Here is a 17,203-nt window from a genome sequence, read left to right as displayed (position 1 = left end):
CATAAAGCCTCAGGTTTGATACCTCAGCATAACATAAACAGAAAACCCAGAAGTGGAGCGGTGGCTCAAGTGGTAAAATGCTATCCCTGAGCAAAAAGCAGCTTGGGGACAGTGCCTGAGGACAATGCTTCTTCCCTGTTTCTCAAAAACATAAAACTAAAAAGAATGCAGGTAGGTATTATCATCATTATTAAATCATGGGACTTGAACTCTGGGCCTGGGCATTGTCCCTCCTCTCTTCAGCTCAAGGTTAGTGCTCTACCACTTGAGCCACAGCACCACTTCCGGATTTTTTCTTTTTGCTTATGTGGTGCTGAGGAATGGAACCCAGGGCCTCATGCATGCAAGGCAAGTGCTCTACCACTGAGCCACCTTCCCAGCCCCCAAATCTTAACATTTGTTTCTGAATTGTTACATCAAGATCAAGCCACAATGCACACATTCCTGAGTATTCTCCATTGTAATGACATTGGTTTTTTTTTTCAGTATTTTTCTGCATTCAGCTTAAAAGGTGCTTCTTCCCAAGAAACTGAAGTTTTCTGTCAAATGCACTTGATCGAATAGGAGAATTGGGCTCATAAAATGGATTCATTGCAAACTTTATGTATAAATCATAGACATCAGTGAAGAAGTTCTTTATTCCATCTTCTTGCTTTATATCATGAAGCATAATAAATCTCATATGCCCTGCAGTGACGAATGCTGACACAAACCACTCATTGAATTTGTCCACAGTTTTCAAATACATATTGTTTGAAAGCCACATATTTTCATCCACAAGATCAAGAGCAGCATGAGCTATGAACTGGTTCAAATGGCGATGATCATCTTTCGATTCTGGTTTCCCAGCTGGCAAAAATTCCATTTCAAAAACTGGATTATCATGGTGGCCAACAATTACAAAGTAGAAGCTTCCAGACATTCTCTTCAATATACTGTTCCTATGAAGAGATTTCTGCAGTGGCAAAGGAGATTTGGTAGCTGATGAGAAAGGAGCCAGGACTCTCTCGCTTGTGGTACAAACAGCAGCTGTCCCTCGGTGTCGCTAGGGTGACTGGGGCTTCTGTAGTGAGATGCTGCCAGTGGACCCGCACTCCGCAGTTTCAACCCTAGACAGCACTATTTCTCTACAGAGGCAGCAAACAAATATAACAAACGAATATATCTTTAAGTTCTCCTTTACTATAATTTCTATTCAAGACTCAAAACAAAAAGTGCATTATGATAAATTTAAAAATATGCATTCTTCAGTATAAAGAAAAGGAAAAGGAGGGCTAGTGAGATAAAAGATATAGTGAGCTGGGCGCCGGTGGCTCACGTCTGTAATCCTAGCTACTCAGGAGGCTGAGATCTGAGGGTCACAGTTCAAAGCCAGCCCAGGCAGGAAAGTCCATGAGACTCTCATCTCCACTAAACCACTAGAAAACCAGAAGTGGCGCTGTGGTTCAAGCGGTAGAGTGCTCGCCTTGAGCTGAAGAGTGCAAGGACAGTGCCCAAGCCCAGAGTTCAAGCCCCAGGGCCGACAAAAAAAAAATAAATATATATATATATATATATATATTGAAAGTATGTAAATCCAATAAAATGAAAAGTGAAGTTGAAAAGCTGCAAAAAGTGATGAGACAGGGGAATATGAAAATGAGGTCAAAAATCTTTTCCTACAACATGAATTGTTTTCCACATCAGGTTATATTGAAAAATGCTAATTCATAACTAACCAGTGTATCTGGCTCTCGCTGGCTCCCTTTCCCAGTCTTTCTCACCCCATAGATTTGCCTTCAACCATACCTTACAGGGAAGATGCTAGGAGCACATCAGGATTCACAGTGAAGGAAGACAAGGGTAAGGGGTAGGAGTCACCTTACATATGCAAAACCTTTTGAATTGGAAGGAAAGTAGACCAATGATTGGGTCTCAGTCCTTTCTTGGATGAGACTTAGAAAAAAACTGAAAGAATTCTGAATGATGGTCTGGGCTTTAGGTACCACAAATTCATCCTTCCATTCCCTCCTCTTCTTGTTCTTTACCTTTCCCTTCTATCCCCTGTGCCTTCCTTCCATCCTCCCTCCTTCCACTTCTCACTTCTTCTCTTTCCTGAACCTTTCTTTTTTAAATTATTTAGTTGTTGATTGGACATGAAATACCAACTACTTTCTAGGTACTCTGTAAACTTCAGTGAACAAAGCTCACAAGTTCCATGCCCTTTAGCCTTGCATCTTTCTTAGGGGTAGGGGAGGCTTCAACTCAGGGCCTCTGTGCTGTCCCTCAGCATTTGTGCTCAAGACTAGCGCTCTACCTACCACTTGAACCACAATGCTACTTCCAGCTTTTTGGTGATTAATTGGAGATAAGACGATAAAAGTCTCACAGACTTCTGCCCCAACTAGCTTCAAACTGAGGTCTTCAAATCTCAGCCTCCTGAATAACTAGGATGACAGGTGTGTGCCACTGGAGCCCAGGTCAGCCTTAAATCTTAGTGGCATGGAAATAGAAAGCATAATCTGTAATCTACATGGTATATTCTTAATAAGTGATCCAGAAATATATGTACATTCATAGATATTTACATATTATATATCAGGACAGTAGCTGAGAAAACTTCTGGTATGGAAAGAACACTTTGGAGTCCTCAGGAGATGATGGCCATGGATGGTTGGTGATAGCTTCTCTGGCAAAGAAGTGTATTAAGGCTTCACTCCTGCGTGGATAGGCTTATGAGCTCACAGGCTGGTTTTTGTGGTTGAAGGACTTTTCATACAAACTGTATGTAAAAGGCTTCTCTCTCATGTGACTCGCCTGATACACTTGAAGGGCTGATGCTGACAGAAGCCTTTGTGACAAACAAGTGACCTCGCTCCTGTCTTCTCTAATGTGCTAGTCAGTGACAAACACCTATATGTATAGGGACAGTCCTCACATTTGTTTTGCAGCTTAATTTAATATGGGTGTCTGTCATACGAAGAGTTTCCCTTATTGCTCTGGTGAATAGAGAAGAGACAGGCTCAGAGGGGGTGCTCTGGCCTGGTAAGAAACCTTGGTTGCACCTCCACTGGATCTTGATAAATCATGTCCTTCCAGTGACTCTTTCCAGGACCTTCAGGTATCCATCCTTACTCATCTGGTGTTGTGTGAGTTCTTATTATAAGAAATACTTTCCTCTTTGGGCCTATAACCATTCTCTTTCTGGATAATGAAGAGGGAAGGTAGCTGATTTTCTTGACTAGTAGTACTGGCATTTACTTGAGTAAATTCTCAGAATTTTTGTTCATCATCTGTTTCCAAGAGAGTATGCTGGGGAGTCTTGAAGCCTGTCCCTGTATTGTCTTCTATGGAGTTACTACAGCTAACTGATTGTGCCTGACTCTGACCACTATGTAAAGGTTTGTTCTAAGAAAAGCCATTCCTGTCTCAGAATGCTGACATGGACTAAGACAGCTGGCTTCATGAAAATATTGGTCAAGTCTTCTGTTAGTCAATTTCTAATTGGTCAATTTCTTTTTTTTGGGGGGGGGGTTCAGTTGTGGGGCCTGAACTCAGGGCTTGGGCGCTGTCCCTCAACTCTTCAGCTCAGGGCTAGCGCTCTATCATTTGAGCCACAGCGCCACTTCCGGCTTTTTTCTTTTTGCTTATGTGGTGCTGAGGAATGGAACCCAGGGCCTCATGCATGCAAGGCAAGAGCTCTACCACTGAGCCACCTTCCCAGCCCTTGGTCAATTTCTCTAGGTTTCTGCTACTTCATATTTCTCTTTCCTTGCCTTTTTTTTTGGGGGGGAGAGGCAGTCGTGGGGCTTGAACTTAGGGCCTAGACACTGTCCCTGAGCTTGAGCCACTTGAGCCACAGCGCCGCTTGTGACTTTTTCTGTTTATGTGGTACTAAGGAATTGAACCCAAAGCTTTATGCATGCTGGGCAATCAATACCACTAAGCTACATTCCCAGCCCACATATCTCTTTCATAATGGACTTGTCCTGGCAGAGTCTGTTGATGAAGTGTACCAGGACCAAGAGCAAAAAAAAAAAAAAAAATTCATTCTTGTGCTTTTCTGGCTGCAGCCATGAGTAAAGACTCAGGTTGCCTATTTTTGTGGACAGCCTACTTATCCTTGGCTTAAATTCTAGATATGTGATTTAAGATCATTTGATGGCTGGGTGCTGGTGGCTCATGCCTGTAACCCTAGCTACTCAGGAGGCTGAGATCTTAGGACAGAGGTTCAAAGCCAGTCTGGGTAGCAAAGTCTGTGACTCTTACCTCCATTTAACCACCAGAAAACCAGAAGTGGAGTTGTGGCTCCAAGTGACAGAATGCAAGTCTTGAGCCCAAAAGCTCAGGGGCAGTGCCCAAGCCCTGAGTTCAGGCCCCAAAACCTTCCAAAAAAGATAATTTAGAGAAAGTTCACACTGAAGAGTTTTCAAGCTTTAAAGTCATTCTTGACAAGAGTTCTTACATAAACTTAAATTTGGATAGTCTCTGATCTTGCATCTCTGAGAATTTGTTTCAACTAGTGAATGTTTTAAAGGGTATAAACTTTTTCTTTTCTCACTTTAATTCTGTAATTCTGTCCTGCACACTGAGATGGTATCTTTCTGCTTTGTGGATTTTTATTTATTTTAAGGGGGGCTTGAACTCAAGACCTAGCCACTATCCCAGAGCTTCTTTTGCTCAAGGCTAGCAATCTACCACTTGAGCCACAGTGCCACTTCCAGCTTTTTTTTATGTAGTACTGAGGAATCGAACCCAGAGCTTCATGCATGCTAGGTAGGCACTCTACCATTAAGCCAAACTCCCAGCCCTCTTCTGTTTTAGTCCATCTTTTTAACTATTCACTTCAGCCACAGCTCCACTTCTGGTTTTCTGGTGGTTTATTGGAGATAAAGAGTTTCACAGACTTTTACGCCTGGGCTGGCTTTGAACTGCGATCCTCAGCTCAGCCTCCTGAGTAGCTAGAATTACAAGCATGAGCACTGCACCAGTGCCCAGCTCTTGAGTAGGCTTTATAATGTCCTCAGTTCTATTTCCCACAAATTCTCTTGGCTCTGTTTTCTTCCAAATGTCAGTATTGGGGTGGGGGAAGGTTAAGGGGACACTGGGACTTGAACTCAGGGCTTCACGTACTCACTTAATTTTAATTGTTATTATAAAGGTGATGTACAGAGGGGTTTCAGTTAAATAAGTCAGGTAAAGAGTATATTTCTCTTTGGACAGTGTAACTCCTTTCCTTGCTCTCTTCCACTCACTGGTGTTCTACCAGTTGGGCCATACCTCCACTACTGACCTTCTGCTGGTTAATTTGAGAGAGAAGCCAGGGCTGGCTTAGAATCATGTTCCTAAGATCAGAGTAGTTAGGATTCTTATACTGTTCTCTCTTCCCCTAGTGGTACAATGATTTTGGTCTTATTCCTGCACATCTCTCACTCTAGATCTCTCCTCAATGCCTAGCTCAGCACTAACCCAATTTTTGAAAGAATGCCTGTGCTCCTTTAAACGAGCATTAGGCAAGAGGGCTGTCCAAGATCTATAGACCGATGGAAGCTTTCCCCATGGTACTAGGATACAACAGGTGTAGAGATGGTAACAACAAAGTCCAGTAGAGTGAGCCAAGGAGGCATCTGGAAATGTGATTCCAGAGCTAAAGAGATACAGAATTGAGCCATTTGCATTGACGTGAATTTGAAGAGTTGGGAGAGTTTGAGATTATTTAGGGTGACAGTGTATTGTGAGAAGAACAAGAGATCACTGAGAAACAGTCACATTAAAGGACCAATGCTGAGTTTTTCAGCCAGCAAAAGAAAGTGATATGGGGCCAGAAGGGTAGTATTTGTGAACCCAGGGTAGTAAAAACTACCTCTTATCTCTAAAGCCTTGGGAACAGGATTTTAAAAGCTTAACTTTCATTTGTTTTCTTACCTCTCCAACTAGTATAGATCTTCACAGGGTAATGCTTTGCTTTGCTTACTTCCTTTTCTTTCTCACCAGGTCCATTTATGTTTCTTGTATATGGCAAGTGACTCATTAGTGCGTGTGTTTTAGTTCTGGGGCTTGAACTTAAGGCCTGGGCCCTGTATCTGAGGTTCTTGGCTCTAAGGCTAGCACTCTACTACTTGAGCCACAGCTCCCTTTCTGGCCTTTTGATGGTTAAGTGAAAATAAGAGTCTCTCAGACTTTCTTGCTTGGACCAGCTCTGAACTAAAAGCCTCAGACCTCAGTCTCCTGAGTGAGCCATTGGTGCCTGGCTTAGTATCTTTTTTTTTTTTTTCCTTACTGTGGTGGGAAATTTGATCAAGAATGTTCAAAGCCAGGTGCCCTTTTTTTTTTATCATTTAAAATTCATTAATATATATTCATGATAGTACTGTAATTCATAGTTTTCCTAGTGGAAAACAATAGCAAATACATAAATTGGAAAAGTAGTAAAATTGTCCCACAGTATCTTACATGTACAAAGTCCTGAAGATATACACACACATGAAAAAGAAAACTATATAGAGAACCTCAAAACTGTCTGATGAAATGCAGCTTAGGTGCAGGTGGTTGATGCCATTGATTCTATGATTCTAACTACTCAGGAGGCTGAGATCCAACAATCCCAGTTCAAAGCTACCTAAGAAAGGAAAGTCTGTGAGACTCTTTCTTCCAATTAACCACCAGAAAACTGCAGGTAGAGCTGTGGTTCAAGTGGTATAGCACCAGCCTTGAGTGAAAAAGCTAAGGAACAGTCACCAGGCACCGAGTTCAAGCCTCAGGATGGACACAATAGAAAAATAAACAAAAATAGGCAGAAAGGTACAGGTTACAAAGTCAAAAGTCAGGTACAGTGGCATGTGCCAGGAGTCCCCACTACTTGGGCAGCTGAACTGGGAATATCCTTTGAGCTCAGGAATTAAGAGTCCAGACTAAGAAACACGGCAAAATGTTTTATCTCTAATACATAGTTAGATAGATGAACAAAGACTAAAAAGTCATCTGCAAGGCCAGTTGTGGTAATACATACCTTCAATTTCAGCATTTGGGAGGTTGAAGGAGAATTGAGAGTTCAATGCCAACCTGGGCAATACAGTGATATCCTGTTGCAAAAGAAAAAAAGTCTGGTGCCATGGTTTAATGAATAAAATGCCTGCCTAGCAAACATGAAGCCCTGAGTTCAAACCTCAGTAACATTAAAAAACAAAAACAAAACAAAAAAACTTGGGCTGGGAATGTGGCTTAGTGGTAGAGTACTTGTCTAGCATGCATGAAGCCTTGGGTTTGATTCCTCAGTACCACATAAACAGAAAAAGCTGGAAGTGTCACTGTGACACTGTGATAGATTGCTAGCCTTGAGCAAAAGAAGCCCTGGGACACTGCCCAGGCCCTGAGTTCAAGCCCCTGAGTACACATGTGTATATACACACACATACAGAGGAATCAAAGGAGGTGAAAGATTTGTTCCTTCCTGAAAACTATAAAACCTTGTAAATACAAATAAAATTACAGATTCAATGTCATCCCTACCAAAATTCTTATGATATTTTATGTAGAATTAAAAATTCAATAGCATAGTGCTGGTGCTCACACCTGTGATCCTAGCTGCTCTGGAGGCTGAGATCTGAAGAGATGTCCTAAGCCAGTCTGGGCAGGAAAGTCTGAGACTCTTTTTCTCTTTTGCTAGTCCAGGTGCTTGAACTCAGGGCCTGGGCACTGTTCCTGAGCTTCTATTGAGTCACAGCACCACTTCTGGCTTTTTCTGTTTATGTGGTACTGAGGATTCAAACTCAGGGCTTTACACATGCTAGGCAAACACTACCACCTAAGCCACATTGGCAGCCCCTGTGAGACTCCACTAAATTAACTAAAAAAGGTGGAAGTGGAACTATGGCTCAAGTAGTAGACACCAGCTTTGAGCAAAAGGTCTTCAAGGACCTGAGTTCAAGCCCCAGGATCCATATACATGTACATGTACACACACACACACACAACACACACACACACACACACAACACACACACACACACACACACAACACACACACACACACAACACACACACAATTCATCCTAAATTTGAATAGTATCTCAAGAAACCCTGAATAACAAAAGTTCTCTTTTTTTTGGTGCTGATCCTGGGGTTTGAATACTGTCTCTGAGCTGCTTATGCTCAAGACTAGTCTTACCTCCACCTCCAGTTTGTGTGCATGTTTAATTGGAGACAGTCTCATGGACTTTCCTTCCTGGGCTGACTTTTAACTGCAATCCTCAGATTTCATCCTCCTAAGCAGCTAGGATTACAGGCATGAGCCATAGGCACCTGGCTTTCCCCCCCTCCCCCAATTGGTGAAGATTTTCAAGCACCGGTCATTTGTATATTACTTTTTGTGTGTGAACAATTTATATTCTGAACCTACACATATATTGCTACTATCTATGTTATTATTATGAACCTTTCACTTTTTATTTATGGTATCACTCCTTTGTTTAGTATATTCATCTTTCTTGTAATTAGCTGTATAAAACAAGTACTTGGGATTTTGCAACAACCAGGAAAATTCAAGTTAAAACACACTTATGGGGGCTGGGAATGTTACTTAGTGGTAGAGTGCTTGTCTAGCATGCATGAAGTTCTGGGCAGGATTCCTCAGTACCACATAAACAGAAAATACCAGAAGTAGCATAGTGGCTCAAGGGGTAGAGTGCTAGCCTTGAGCAAAAGAAGCCCTGGGACACTGCCCAGGCCCTGAGTTCAAGCTCCAGGACTGGCAAAAACAAAAACAAAAAACACGGTTATGTTTTCAAAGACATATGCACATAGGCACACGCATGCATACATAATTTTTTGTTTAAAGTTCCACAATTCAAGTCACTGTACTACAGATTTAGCCCATCAACTTCATAGAATCACTACCTCAGACTCAAAATTTGAGTACAGTTCTAGACTGCAGATTGAGAGACAAGAAGCTTGATTTGTACCAACTTGTAATAATGGTTAACTAGGAAAGACTGAGTTTTTACCAGAAATGGTTAATTTTTCTAAAAACCATTTTCTGTGTTCAATATCCACTCTAGTTAAAAGAAAGAAAAAAACCCACCCTTGCAGATTATACTAATTTGCTGAAGGTGACTCAGCTCATAGAGGAGTAATTAACCAAAGAGCTGAGGTAGAAATTATAGGGCAGGATGATCAAATGAAAGTTAGGAAGACAATTTACAACTAACACTTACCCCTTCTGCAGGATAGGCAAAGAGGCATCTTTGTGAGATCTTTATACTTACTGTTCAAGTAATATTTTATTTCATATTATGATGTGCAGGCTGGTCTCAAAATCCTGTGTTCAGGGATCCTCCTGCCAGAGCAAGGCAGGTGAGATTATGGCCCCTACCTACCACCTTGTCAGGCACTGTGGTCTCATTTTAAAATTTGTGACCTAATTAGTCCTAAATTTTGGAAATTTCCTCCCCTCTCCTCGCACGAGTCTCAACGGCTAAAATGTAAGAGATGAAAGAATCGATTAAAGCTAAAAAGTGTTGGTTTTTTTCAGGTTTTTTTTTTTTTGGGTGGGGGGAGGTTCCAGTCGTGGGGCCTGAACTCTGGGCCTGGGTGCTGTTCCTGCACTCTTCAGTTCAATGCGAGCCCTCTACCACTTGAGCTACAGCGCCACTTCCGGTTTTCTGGTGGTTCATTGGAGATAAGAGTCTCATGGACTTTCCTGCCTGGGCTGGCTTTGAACCGTGATCCTCAGATCTCAACCTCCTGAGTAGCTAGGATTACAGGCCTGAGCCACCGGCGTCAGACTTTGAGACAAGTTTTGTTATAACCCAGACCAGCCTCAAATTCCTCATGTGGCGCTCCTAACCCTCCTGCCTCAGTCTGCTAAATGCTGGGATTGTAACTATACCCCACTTATACCCAACCAGAAAGTGCAGTCCTTCACCTCATCCCTACTCCAAGAGCCTAAAAACCAAACCAAAAAGGTTAACAAGCGGGAGGTTACCCGCTGCCTTCCCCACCCCTGGCCCTCGGTACGCTTACGCAGTCGATTTTAGTCATCTTTCCGCTGCGCTATATTGTTAGGGTAAAAGTGGCCGAAAACTGCCACCGTCGACAAGCTTGCAGCCCGCCCTCCCCATTTTCACCCAGGCCTGCTTCATCAGTTCAGACGATTCCTACAGAGGTAGTGGGTCGCCGGGACATCAGCGCGTGCCCACCTTTGCCCAGGCAGAAGACATCCAAGATTACAGTTGAGATCCACTGGCTCAGCAAAGGGGATGACACGTGGGACAACACCGCCGACGAAACACAACAGAAAAGGCCACCGTGGAGAGCAGCCGACGCGGAACCGCAGCCCGCTTCCTCCACGGACCGGATCTACATCCTCCGCGCCCTGACGACAGGGGTGACGTCACGGAGACGCCGCTCGCGCTGGCCCCGCCTCCCTCGATGCTTAGGGCAGGCTCCGGGAACGCGCATGCTCGGTAGGCGGGGCTGGCCGGGGTCTCGAGGCGCTGCCCATCTGTTGCGCCGCCGCCCGCCGGATCTGGCAGATCCGGGTCTCGTGGCTAAGAGTGACGTGGTCAATCGAATCCAAACAGAGGGCGGGGCGGAGGCCGGCGGGGCTGAAGCACCAGCGGCCGCCGCGTCGGGAGGCCGGAGCTGCCGCAGCGTCCCGGAAGCCTCAGGCGGTCTCGCAACCGCGACTGGGTTTCTGCTCCCACCCTCCCCGCCCCGTCGGTTGTGGTCTGGGCGGGTGAGTGTGTTCCCCTCGCCCACCGCCGTGGTGACCCTCACCCGACCTGGGTTTTTCTCGTGGGGGGCGGCGCGGCTGCTGCCCGGGGCTGGGCAGCCGCGGCGGTCCGGCCCGGGGAGCGGCGAGGCGGAGACTTGCGGTGGAGGAAAGCCAGGGCCCGGGTGGGAAGATGGACAGTAGCCGCGGGTGCTCTGGTGGGCTGGGGGCGGCGGGAGAACGGGAGGGGAAGGCGAGTAAGCCACACCGGTGGCGTGGAGGAGTGTCGTAGCTGGAAAGGAGGAGGACGCGAGCCCGCTCGGGGTCGCCTGCCCGCCTTCCGCAGCCCTTTCTGGGCACGGTGAAGCCCGCGGCCGGCGGCGTCCTTTGTTGTGATGGATGATCGAGGGGAGCTGCCACCCCGAAAGCTGCGGCTTTTGGGCTCCTGTTGTGTTGCTGAATCTTAAAGGGCCCCCCTTCCCCCTTGCTTTTACCTCTTTTTTTTTTCCTGTTCGGTAGAACCGTGGCAGACGTGTGGCAGCACCCTTTCGTGCAAGGGGCGCTGCGCGGTGCACTGGGCACCGGGCAGTACCTGAAAAGCCCTGGTGTCAGCTGAAAGCCAAACTTTCCCGTGTTACTTAACCAGGATATTGTTTGTTAATGGCACGGAGGCGGTAAGGTGTCTGCAGCACAGCCAGTTGGCAGAATCGAGGATGGGGTTGGCTTTCCCCAGTAGAGCGTCTGAGCTTTGCATCCGTCCTGCGAGCTGCCCCGTGGTGCCTGTATGAGTTGTTGGTGCGGGAGTCAGACCGCATTCGTTCGGTCACTTGGAACGCGTTAAGACCTGCAAGGTGTTTTAGTCTGGAGACCCACGTCGGAGGCGTTTTCTCTGCGCCGTGCGGTGGGTGTCGGAGGCTTGCGCGTCCTTCTGCTGAACTCAGGTGACTGCTCACGCAGATTCCCTTAGTGGAGCAGCGCTGCCGGCCTGCTTCCCTCTGCGCCCAGACCAGAGCAACACCCCCCCCCCCCCGCGTCCTAACTGGGGCTTTAAAAAGGATCACTTCCCCCCCGGTCATTACTGGAGCTATTCCTGTGGCAAACATTAAGGAAGAGCAACTGAAGCATGTGTTGATTGATCGACCCCACTGTCAAATCCAGGAAGAGTTCTTAAGGATTTAGATGACTTTCTCACGAGGGTTGTTATTCTTGTGGTAGAACACAGACCTTTTTGCAAATATTTTTTTTTCTCCTCGGTATGCCACTGAGATCAAAGTGAATTTCATCTAGAGCTGAGATCCTGCTTACAAAAAGAATTCCTTCCTTTAACTTCCTCTTTTGCAGCTTTTACCTTTTATACTAACTAGAAATAAGTAACTTGTTTCCACATAGGGGTTTGTGATGATTCTGGAAAATATGGATAAAAGATAAGTGGAAAGGAGTAATCAGTAACCCTGCCACTCACAAGTCACCAAAATGTTAGTAATTTCTATTCTTCCAGACTTCTTTTCTGCATATATGTATTTATTTTTAAAATGGTCTATTTTATATGCATATGCTTTTCTGCAACCTGCTGGTTTACATATTTGAGTAATGAAAATTTGCAGGTAAGACTTTTTCTGTTTTTTTTTTTTTTTTGTGGGTCATGAGACTTGAACTATGGGTCTGGGTGCTGTCCCTCAGCTCTTCAGCTCAAGGCTAGCACTCTACCACTGGAGCCACAGTGCCACTTCCGCCCTTTTCTGCTTATGTGGTGCTGAGGAATCGAACCCAGGGTCTCAAGTGTGGAAGGCAAGCATTCTACCACTGAGCTACCTTCCCAGCCCCTTGCAGATAACACCTTTAACATAAACTTTTATGGGGTAATTTACTGTTGGAAAAACAAAAGATACCAAAATCATGATTTTAAAAGTTTTCTTCCCTAGTCTTTTACTATGCTGTATGATTCAACAAATAAATCAGTGTAGTAAGTCTTAGCTTTTAAACTCTTGGGAGAGCAGACAATCTAAATTGGCAGTATCAAAGTTAGAAAGTTGCTTATTACAGATTTCATTCAGACTAAGTTTAGAGCTATCCTATAGCCTATGTGCGTGCTCCAAATGCAGTTCAAGCCCATAGCAATAAAGTCCTGGAAGATTTTTTTTTCTTTTCTTTTTTGGTCATGGGGCTTGAACTCTGGGCTTGGGTGCTGTCCTTGAGCTCTTCAGCTCAAAACCATCACTCTTATCGCTGGAGCCACGGAGCCACTTTCGATTTTCCTGCGGTGTATTTTAGATAAGAGTTTCATGGACTTTCCTGCCTGAGCTGGCTTTGAACCAGGATCCTCAGACCTCAGATTCCTGAGTAGCTAGGATTACCTGGAAGATTTAATGTAAAGTTGTGTTTTATTATTATTATTTTTTTTTGTCGGTCATGGGGCCTGAACTCTGGGTCTGGGCACTGTCCCTCAGCTCTTTTTTTTTGGGGGGGAGGTCCAGGAGGTCCAGTCATGGGGCCTGAACTCTTGGCCTGGGCGCTGTCCCCCAGCTCTTCAGCTCGAGGCCAGTGCTCTACCACTTGAGCCACAGCATCACTTCTGGCTTTTTTCTTATGTGGTGCTGAGGTATCCAACCCAGGGCCTCAGCGTGCAAGGCAAGCACTCTACCACTGAGCCACTTTCCCAGCCCTAGAGTTTGTTTGTTTTAATCGTATTCTTAGAAACTTTGCAAAGATTTTTTTTTAAGCATTGCTGGGGATTCAACCCAAGGTTTGTGATATGCTAGCCAACCATTCTGTCACTGAGCTACACCACCCTAAACCACAAAGGCAGCCCTTAACTGGCTATCTAACTTATTTACTTGATGTTTTCAATTAACATTGGGCATCAATGTAGTTTCTAGTTTTTCATTGTTATAAATAATACAGTGATGAATAATAGTTTTATATGGTTAACCCAAATTCTGAAGAGTTAACAGCAAGCAGCCCTACTCTGAAATATACTAAAGAAATTTTAGTGATTTTAAGTGAATGGTTTTCCACATAGGTAAACAAGTATATGCTGCATATGCGTACTTGGGCATGCCTAGAAAACTTATATGGAAGTTTTTTTGTAGATTGTGCCAATGAGGAGAGTACCTTTCACTTTGACATTTTTACTTTTTTTAGGGAAAGCATTTGAAATGTTTACCATAAATGGGTATTGCTTTAAAATGATTCTTGAAAAATGTAATTCTAAATTTACAGTATATACATACTGAGCATTTTAAAGTTGTATTTTTACTTTGGAGAAAGTTTCCTCCTCATTGCTTATTTTCATATTCAACTTTCATTTCCCCTTTTTCTTCTTTAAATTTAGGACAAAGCACAGATGTCTCAGTTTTGGAAAATACAGAATGAAAGTGTTTTACGCTTGCCTGCACTTACTAACAAGTGTTACAAGTGCAAAGCTACCAAAATTTAACTCCTTATAAAGGTGTTTCTGATTATAAATGGAGAAAGCATCCTGTGCTATATATACCAGTGTTTGGCTTCTAGTTTTTAAAATACAAGTTTGTACTTTTTGCATAGTACATTGTTTTAGTTTCCAGGACCCTATAAAACCTGAAATTTGATTAGGTGCCAGTGGCTTATCCCTATAATTCTAGCTACTCAGGAAGCTGAGATCTGAGAAGCGCAGCTCAAAGCCAGCCCAGACAGAAAAGTCTGAGAGACTCTTATTTCCAATTTATCACCAAAAAGTTGGCAGTGGAACTGTGGCTCAAGTGGTTAAGCACCAGCTTTGAGCAAAAAAGCTCAGGAATTCAAGCCCCGGGATTAGCAAACACACAAAAAAGAAGTGGTCCTCTCTAGACACTATGTTGGAAATGAAGTATATAACTTGTGGGAGGGGATAAGAGGGAAAACTGAGAGAGAAAAAGAAAAAATGTACTCTTTACCTGACTTAACCCGCTATATACATCAGCTTCGTGATAATAAAAAGAAACTACAAAATCTGAGCATCTCCATATCTCATGGAGATTTAAAATGGCTCGGTATTTGCATATTACATATGTACATCTTAGTTCCCCAATGTTGTGTATTTCAACGTTGTGTATTTTTCTTTTAAAGTTTGAACTCAGGGCAGTGGGCTATTGCCCTTACTGCTCAAGGCTCTATCAACTGAGCTACAACTCCCTGCTTTTCAGTAGTTAATTGGAGATAAGAGTTCTTAGAGGGCTGGGAAGGCTGGGTGCTTGCATAGCATGCAAGAAACCTGAGTTTGATTCCTCAGTACAACATAAACAGAAAAAGCCAAACTGGTACTGTGGCTCAAGTGGTAGAGTGCTAGCCTTGAGCACCGAGAGGCTCAGGGACAGGGTCCATGCCCTGAGTTCAAATCCCAGGACCAGGCCCCCCCCAAAAAAAGTTCCTAGAGACATTTTTTGGGGGGGGTCCGGTCCTGGGGCCTGAACTCTGGGCCTGGGCACTGTCCCTCAGCTCTTCAGCTCAAGGCTAGCGCTCTACCACTTGAACCACAGCGCCACTTCCGGCTTTTTTTCTTTTTGCTTATGTGGTGCTAGGGAATCAAATCCAGGGCCTCAGGCATGCAAGGCAAGCACTCTACCACTGAGCCAACTTCTCAGCCCCCTAGAGACATTTCTGTCCTGGCTGGCTTTGAGTCAGGGTTCTCAGATCTCATTCCCTTGAGTAGATATGATTACAGGAATGAGCCACCAGTGCCTAGCAAGTTTAATACTCATAGCAAGGGTAATGTAGGAGAAACTGACTTGTTAGATACTTTAAACAACTATACTTTTTTTTTTTTTGGGGGGGGGGTGATCCTGAGGCTTGAACTCTGGCCCTGGGCCAGTGTCACTGAGCTCAGTTGCAACACTCTGCATGCTCCTTAATCTGCCCTGACCAGGAGCAACACAATGGAGACCACACCGTGCAATTGAGATTTGGGGTACCAGACCTTTAGTCTTCAGCCAGCAACAGATCCCAAGGTTCCATTAACCAAGGTTTTTATTTTTATTTTTTTTATTGTAAAAATACTGTACAGAGGGGTTACAATTACATGGGCAAGATAATGAGTATATTTCTTTTTTTTGGGGGGGGGTCTGGTCGTAGGGCCTGAACTCTGGGCCTGGGCGCTGTCCCTCAGCTCTTCATCTCAAGGCTAGCGTCTACCACTTGAGCCACAACGCTACTTCTAGCTTTTTTTTTTTGCTTTTTGCTTATGTGGTGCTGGGGAATTGAATCCAGGGCCTCATGCATGCAAAGGCAAGCACTCTACCACTGAGCCACCTTCCCAGCCCTGCCCGATTTATTTTTTATCATTGTCAAAATTTGTTGTTATATACAGAGGGATTACAATAACATGAGTCAGGCAATGAATACATTTCCTTTATTACAGTGTCTTCCCTCCCCTCTTTCCCAGTCCCTTCTTCCAGTCTCCATCCATGAGCTCTATAGTTTACTTTCGCATCCAGTGAATTCCACTGCTGTACTTTTTTTTTGGGGGGGGGGAGATCCAGTCATGGGGCCTGAACTCTGGGCCTGGGCGCTGTCCCTCAGCTCTTCAGCTCAAGGCTAGTGCTCTACCACTTGAGCCACAGCGCCACTCCGGCTTTTTTCTTTTTTTGCTTATGTGGTGCTGAGGAATTGAACCCAGGGCCTCAGGCATGCAAGGCAAGCACTCTACCACTGAGCCACCTTCCCAGCCCCGATAATGAGTATATCAAGCATTGTAGCCTCCTCCTTTGTTTCCCCTTCCCCTCCTCCCCCTGCCCCCCAACCAAAGTTTTTATTGGTCTTATGCAAGGAAGTAAGGTATAAACTTCAACTTGTGATAATATTTTGCATACAAGTGATGGCTGACCTTCTTATTCTAGAAAGGGAACTTAACAGTAAACAGCCTTGAATTTGCATAAACCTCAATCTACCCCTGGCTCCTACACAGTTTAGGGTGAAATCTGAGTTCCCATTAAGCCGAGACTGCTGGACCTTTCTTGGAAAACTCTTCAGCATTCCGTGTATATGGAGAGAAGGCATTCTATCTCCTTTCAGAGTCTCAGCTTGGATTTTCAGAACTCCTTTTGCTCAAGGGTAATTCTCTACCACTTGAGCCACAGCACCTCTCCCAGCTTTTTCTGTGATTAATTGGAGATGAGTCTCACAGGCTTTCCTGCCTAGGCTGGCTTCAAACCTTGATCCTCAGATCTTAGCATCCTGAGTAGGTAGGTAGGAATTACAAGGTTTTTAAAAAGAGGTTGCTGAGTAAGAACAGTATCATGCACGTGGTATTCAGGTAAAAGGTAGGTTTATTCAGTAGACCTGCTGGGACCAGGCAAGGTTGGCACTCCATGCGGCTGGCAAAAGAGAGCAGCGGGGCGCTGGTGGCTCACGCCTGTAATCCTAGCTACTCAGGAGGCTGAGATCTGAGGATCGTGGTTCAAAGCCAGCCTGGGCAGGAAAGACCGTGAGACTCCTATCTCCAATAAACCACCAGAAAACCAGAAGTGGCTCTGTAGCTCAAGTGGTAGAGTGCTAGCCTTG

At 44.6% G+C, this 17,203-nt stretch overlaps 2 protein-coding genes across 4 annotated transcripts in view; one reads left to right on the top strand and one right to left on the bottom strand.

The window, feature by feature from the left end:
* Positions 1–389: 389 nt before the first annotated feature.
* On the bottom strand, positions 390–10,322 carry LOC105980302 (trafficking protein particle complex subunit 2-like). 2 transcript variants are annotated; one of them, XM_013009093.1, is made up of 3 exons: positions 10,176–10,322; positions 6,989–7,061; positions 390–1,127 (listed from the first exon to the last, which is right to left on the bottom strand). In XM_013009093.1, exon 3 carries the CDS (start codon positions 920–922, stop codon positions 500–502), a length of 423 nt encoding a protein of 140 aa, XP_012864547.1. In that variant the 5' UTR covers positions 923–1,127; positions 6,989–7,061; positions 10,176–10,322; the 3' UTR covers positions 390–499. The 2 variants fall into 2 exon arrangements, with proteins under 2 accessions (XP_012864547.1, XP_012864546.1); XM_013009092.1 differs by lacking the exon at positions 6,989–7,061.
* A 198-nt stretch (positions 10,323–10,520) lies between these two features.
* The window catches only part of Smim14 (small integral membrane protein 14), a 46,031-nt gene continuing 39,348 nt past the window's right edge, over positions 10,521–17,203 (top strand). Inside the window, exon 1 of one of the 2 annotated variants that reach the window (XM_013009095.1) lies at positions 10,521–10,714. Coding sequence is in view for 1 of the 2 variants with exons in the window: in XM_013009094.1 (XP_012864548.1) it covers positions 10,884–10,908 (25 nt within the window). In the remaining variant the exon portion in view is untranslated. Of the gene's footprint in view, positions 10,715–10,841; positions 10,909–17,203 lie in introns of those variants that run through there. The other variant, XM_013009094.1, reaches the window with a different exon arrangement.

Source organism: Dipodomys ordii, unplaced genomic scaffold (assembly GCF_000151885.1).
Source record: "Dipodomys ordii isolate 6190 unplaced genomic scaffold, Dord_2.0 Scaffold8, whole genome shotgun sequence".
Classification (NCBI taxonomy): domain Eukaryota; kingdom Metazoa; phylum Chordata; class Mammalia; order Rodentia; family Heteromyidae; genus Dipodomys; species Dipodomys ordii.
This window is presented reverse-complemented; position numbering and strand designations above follow the sequence as displayed.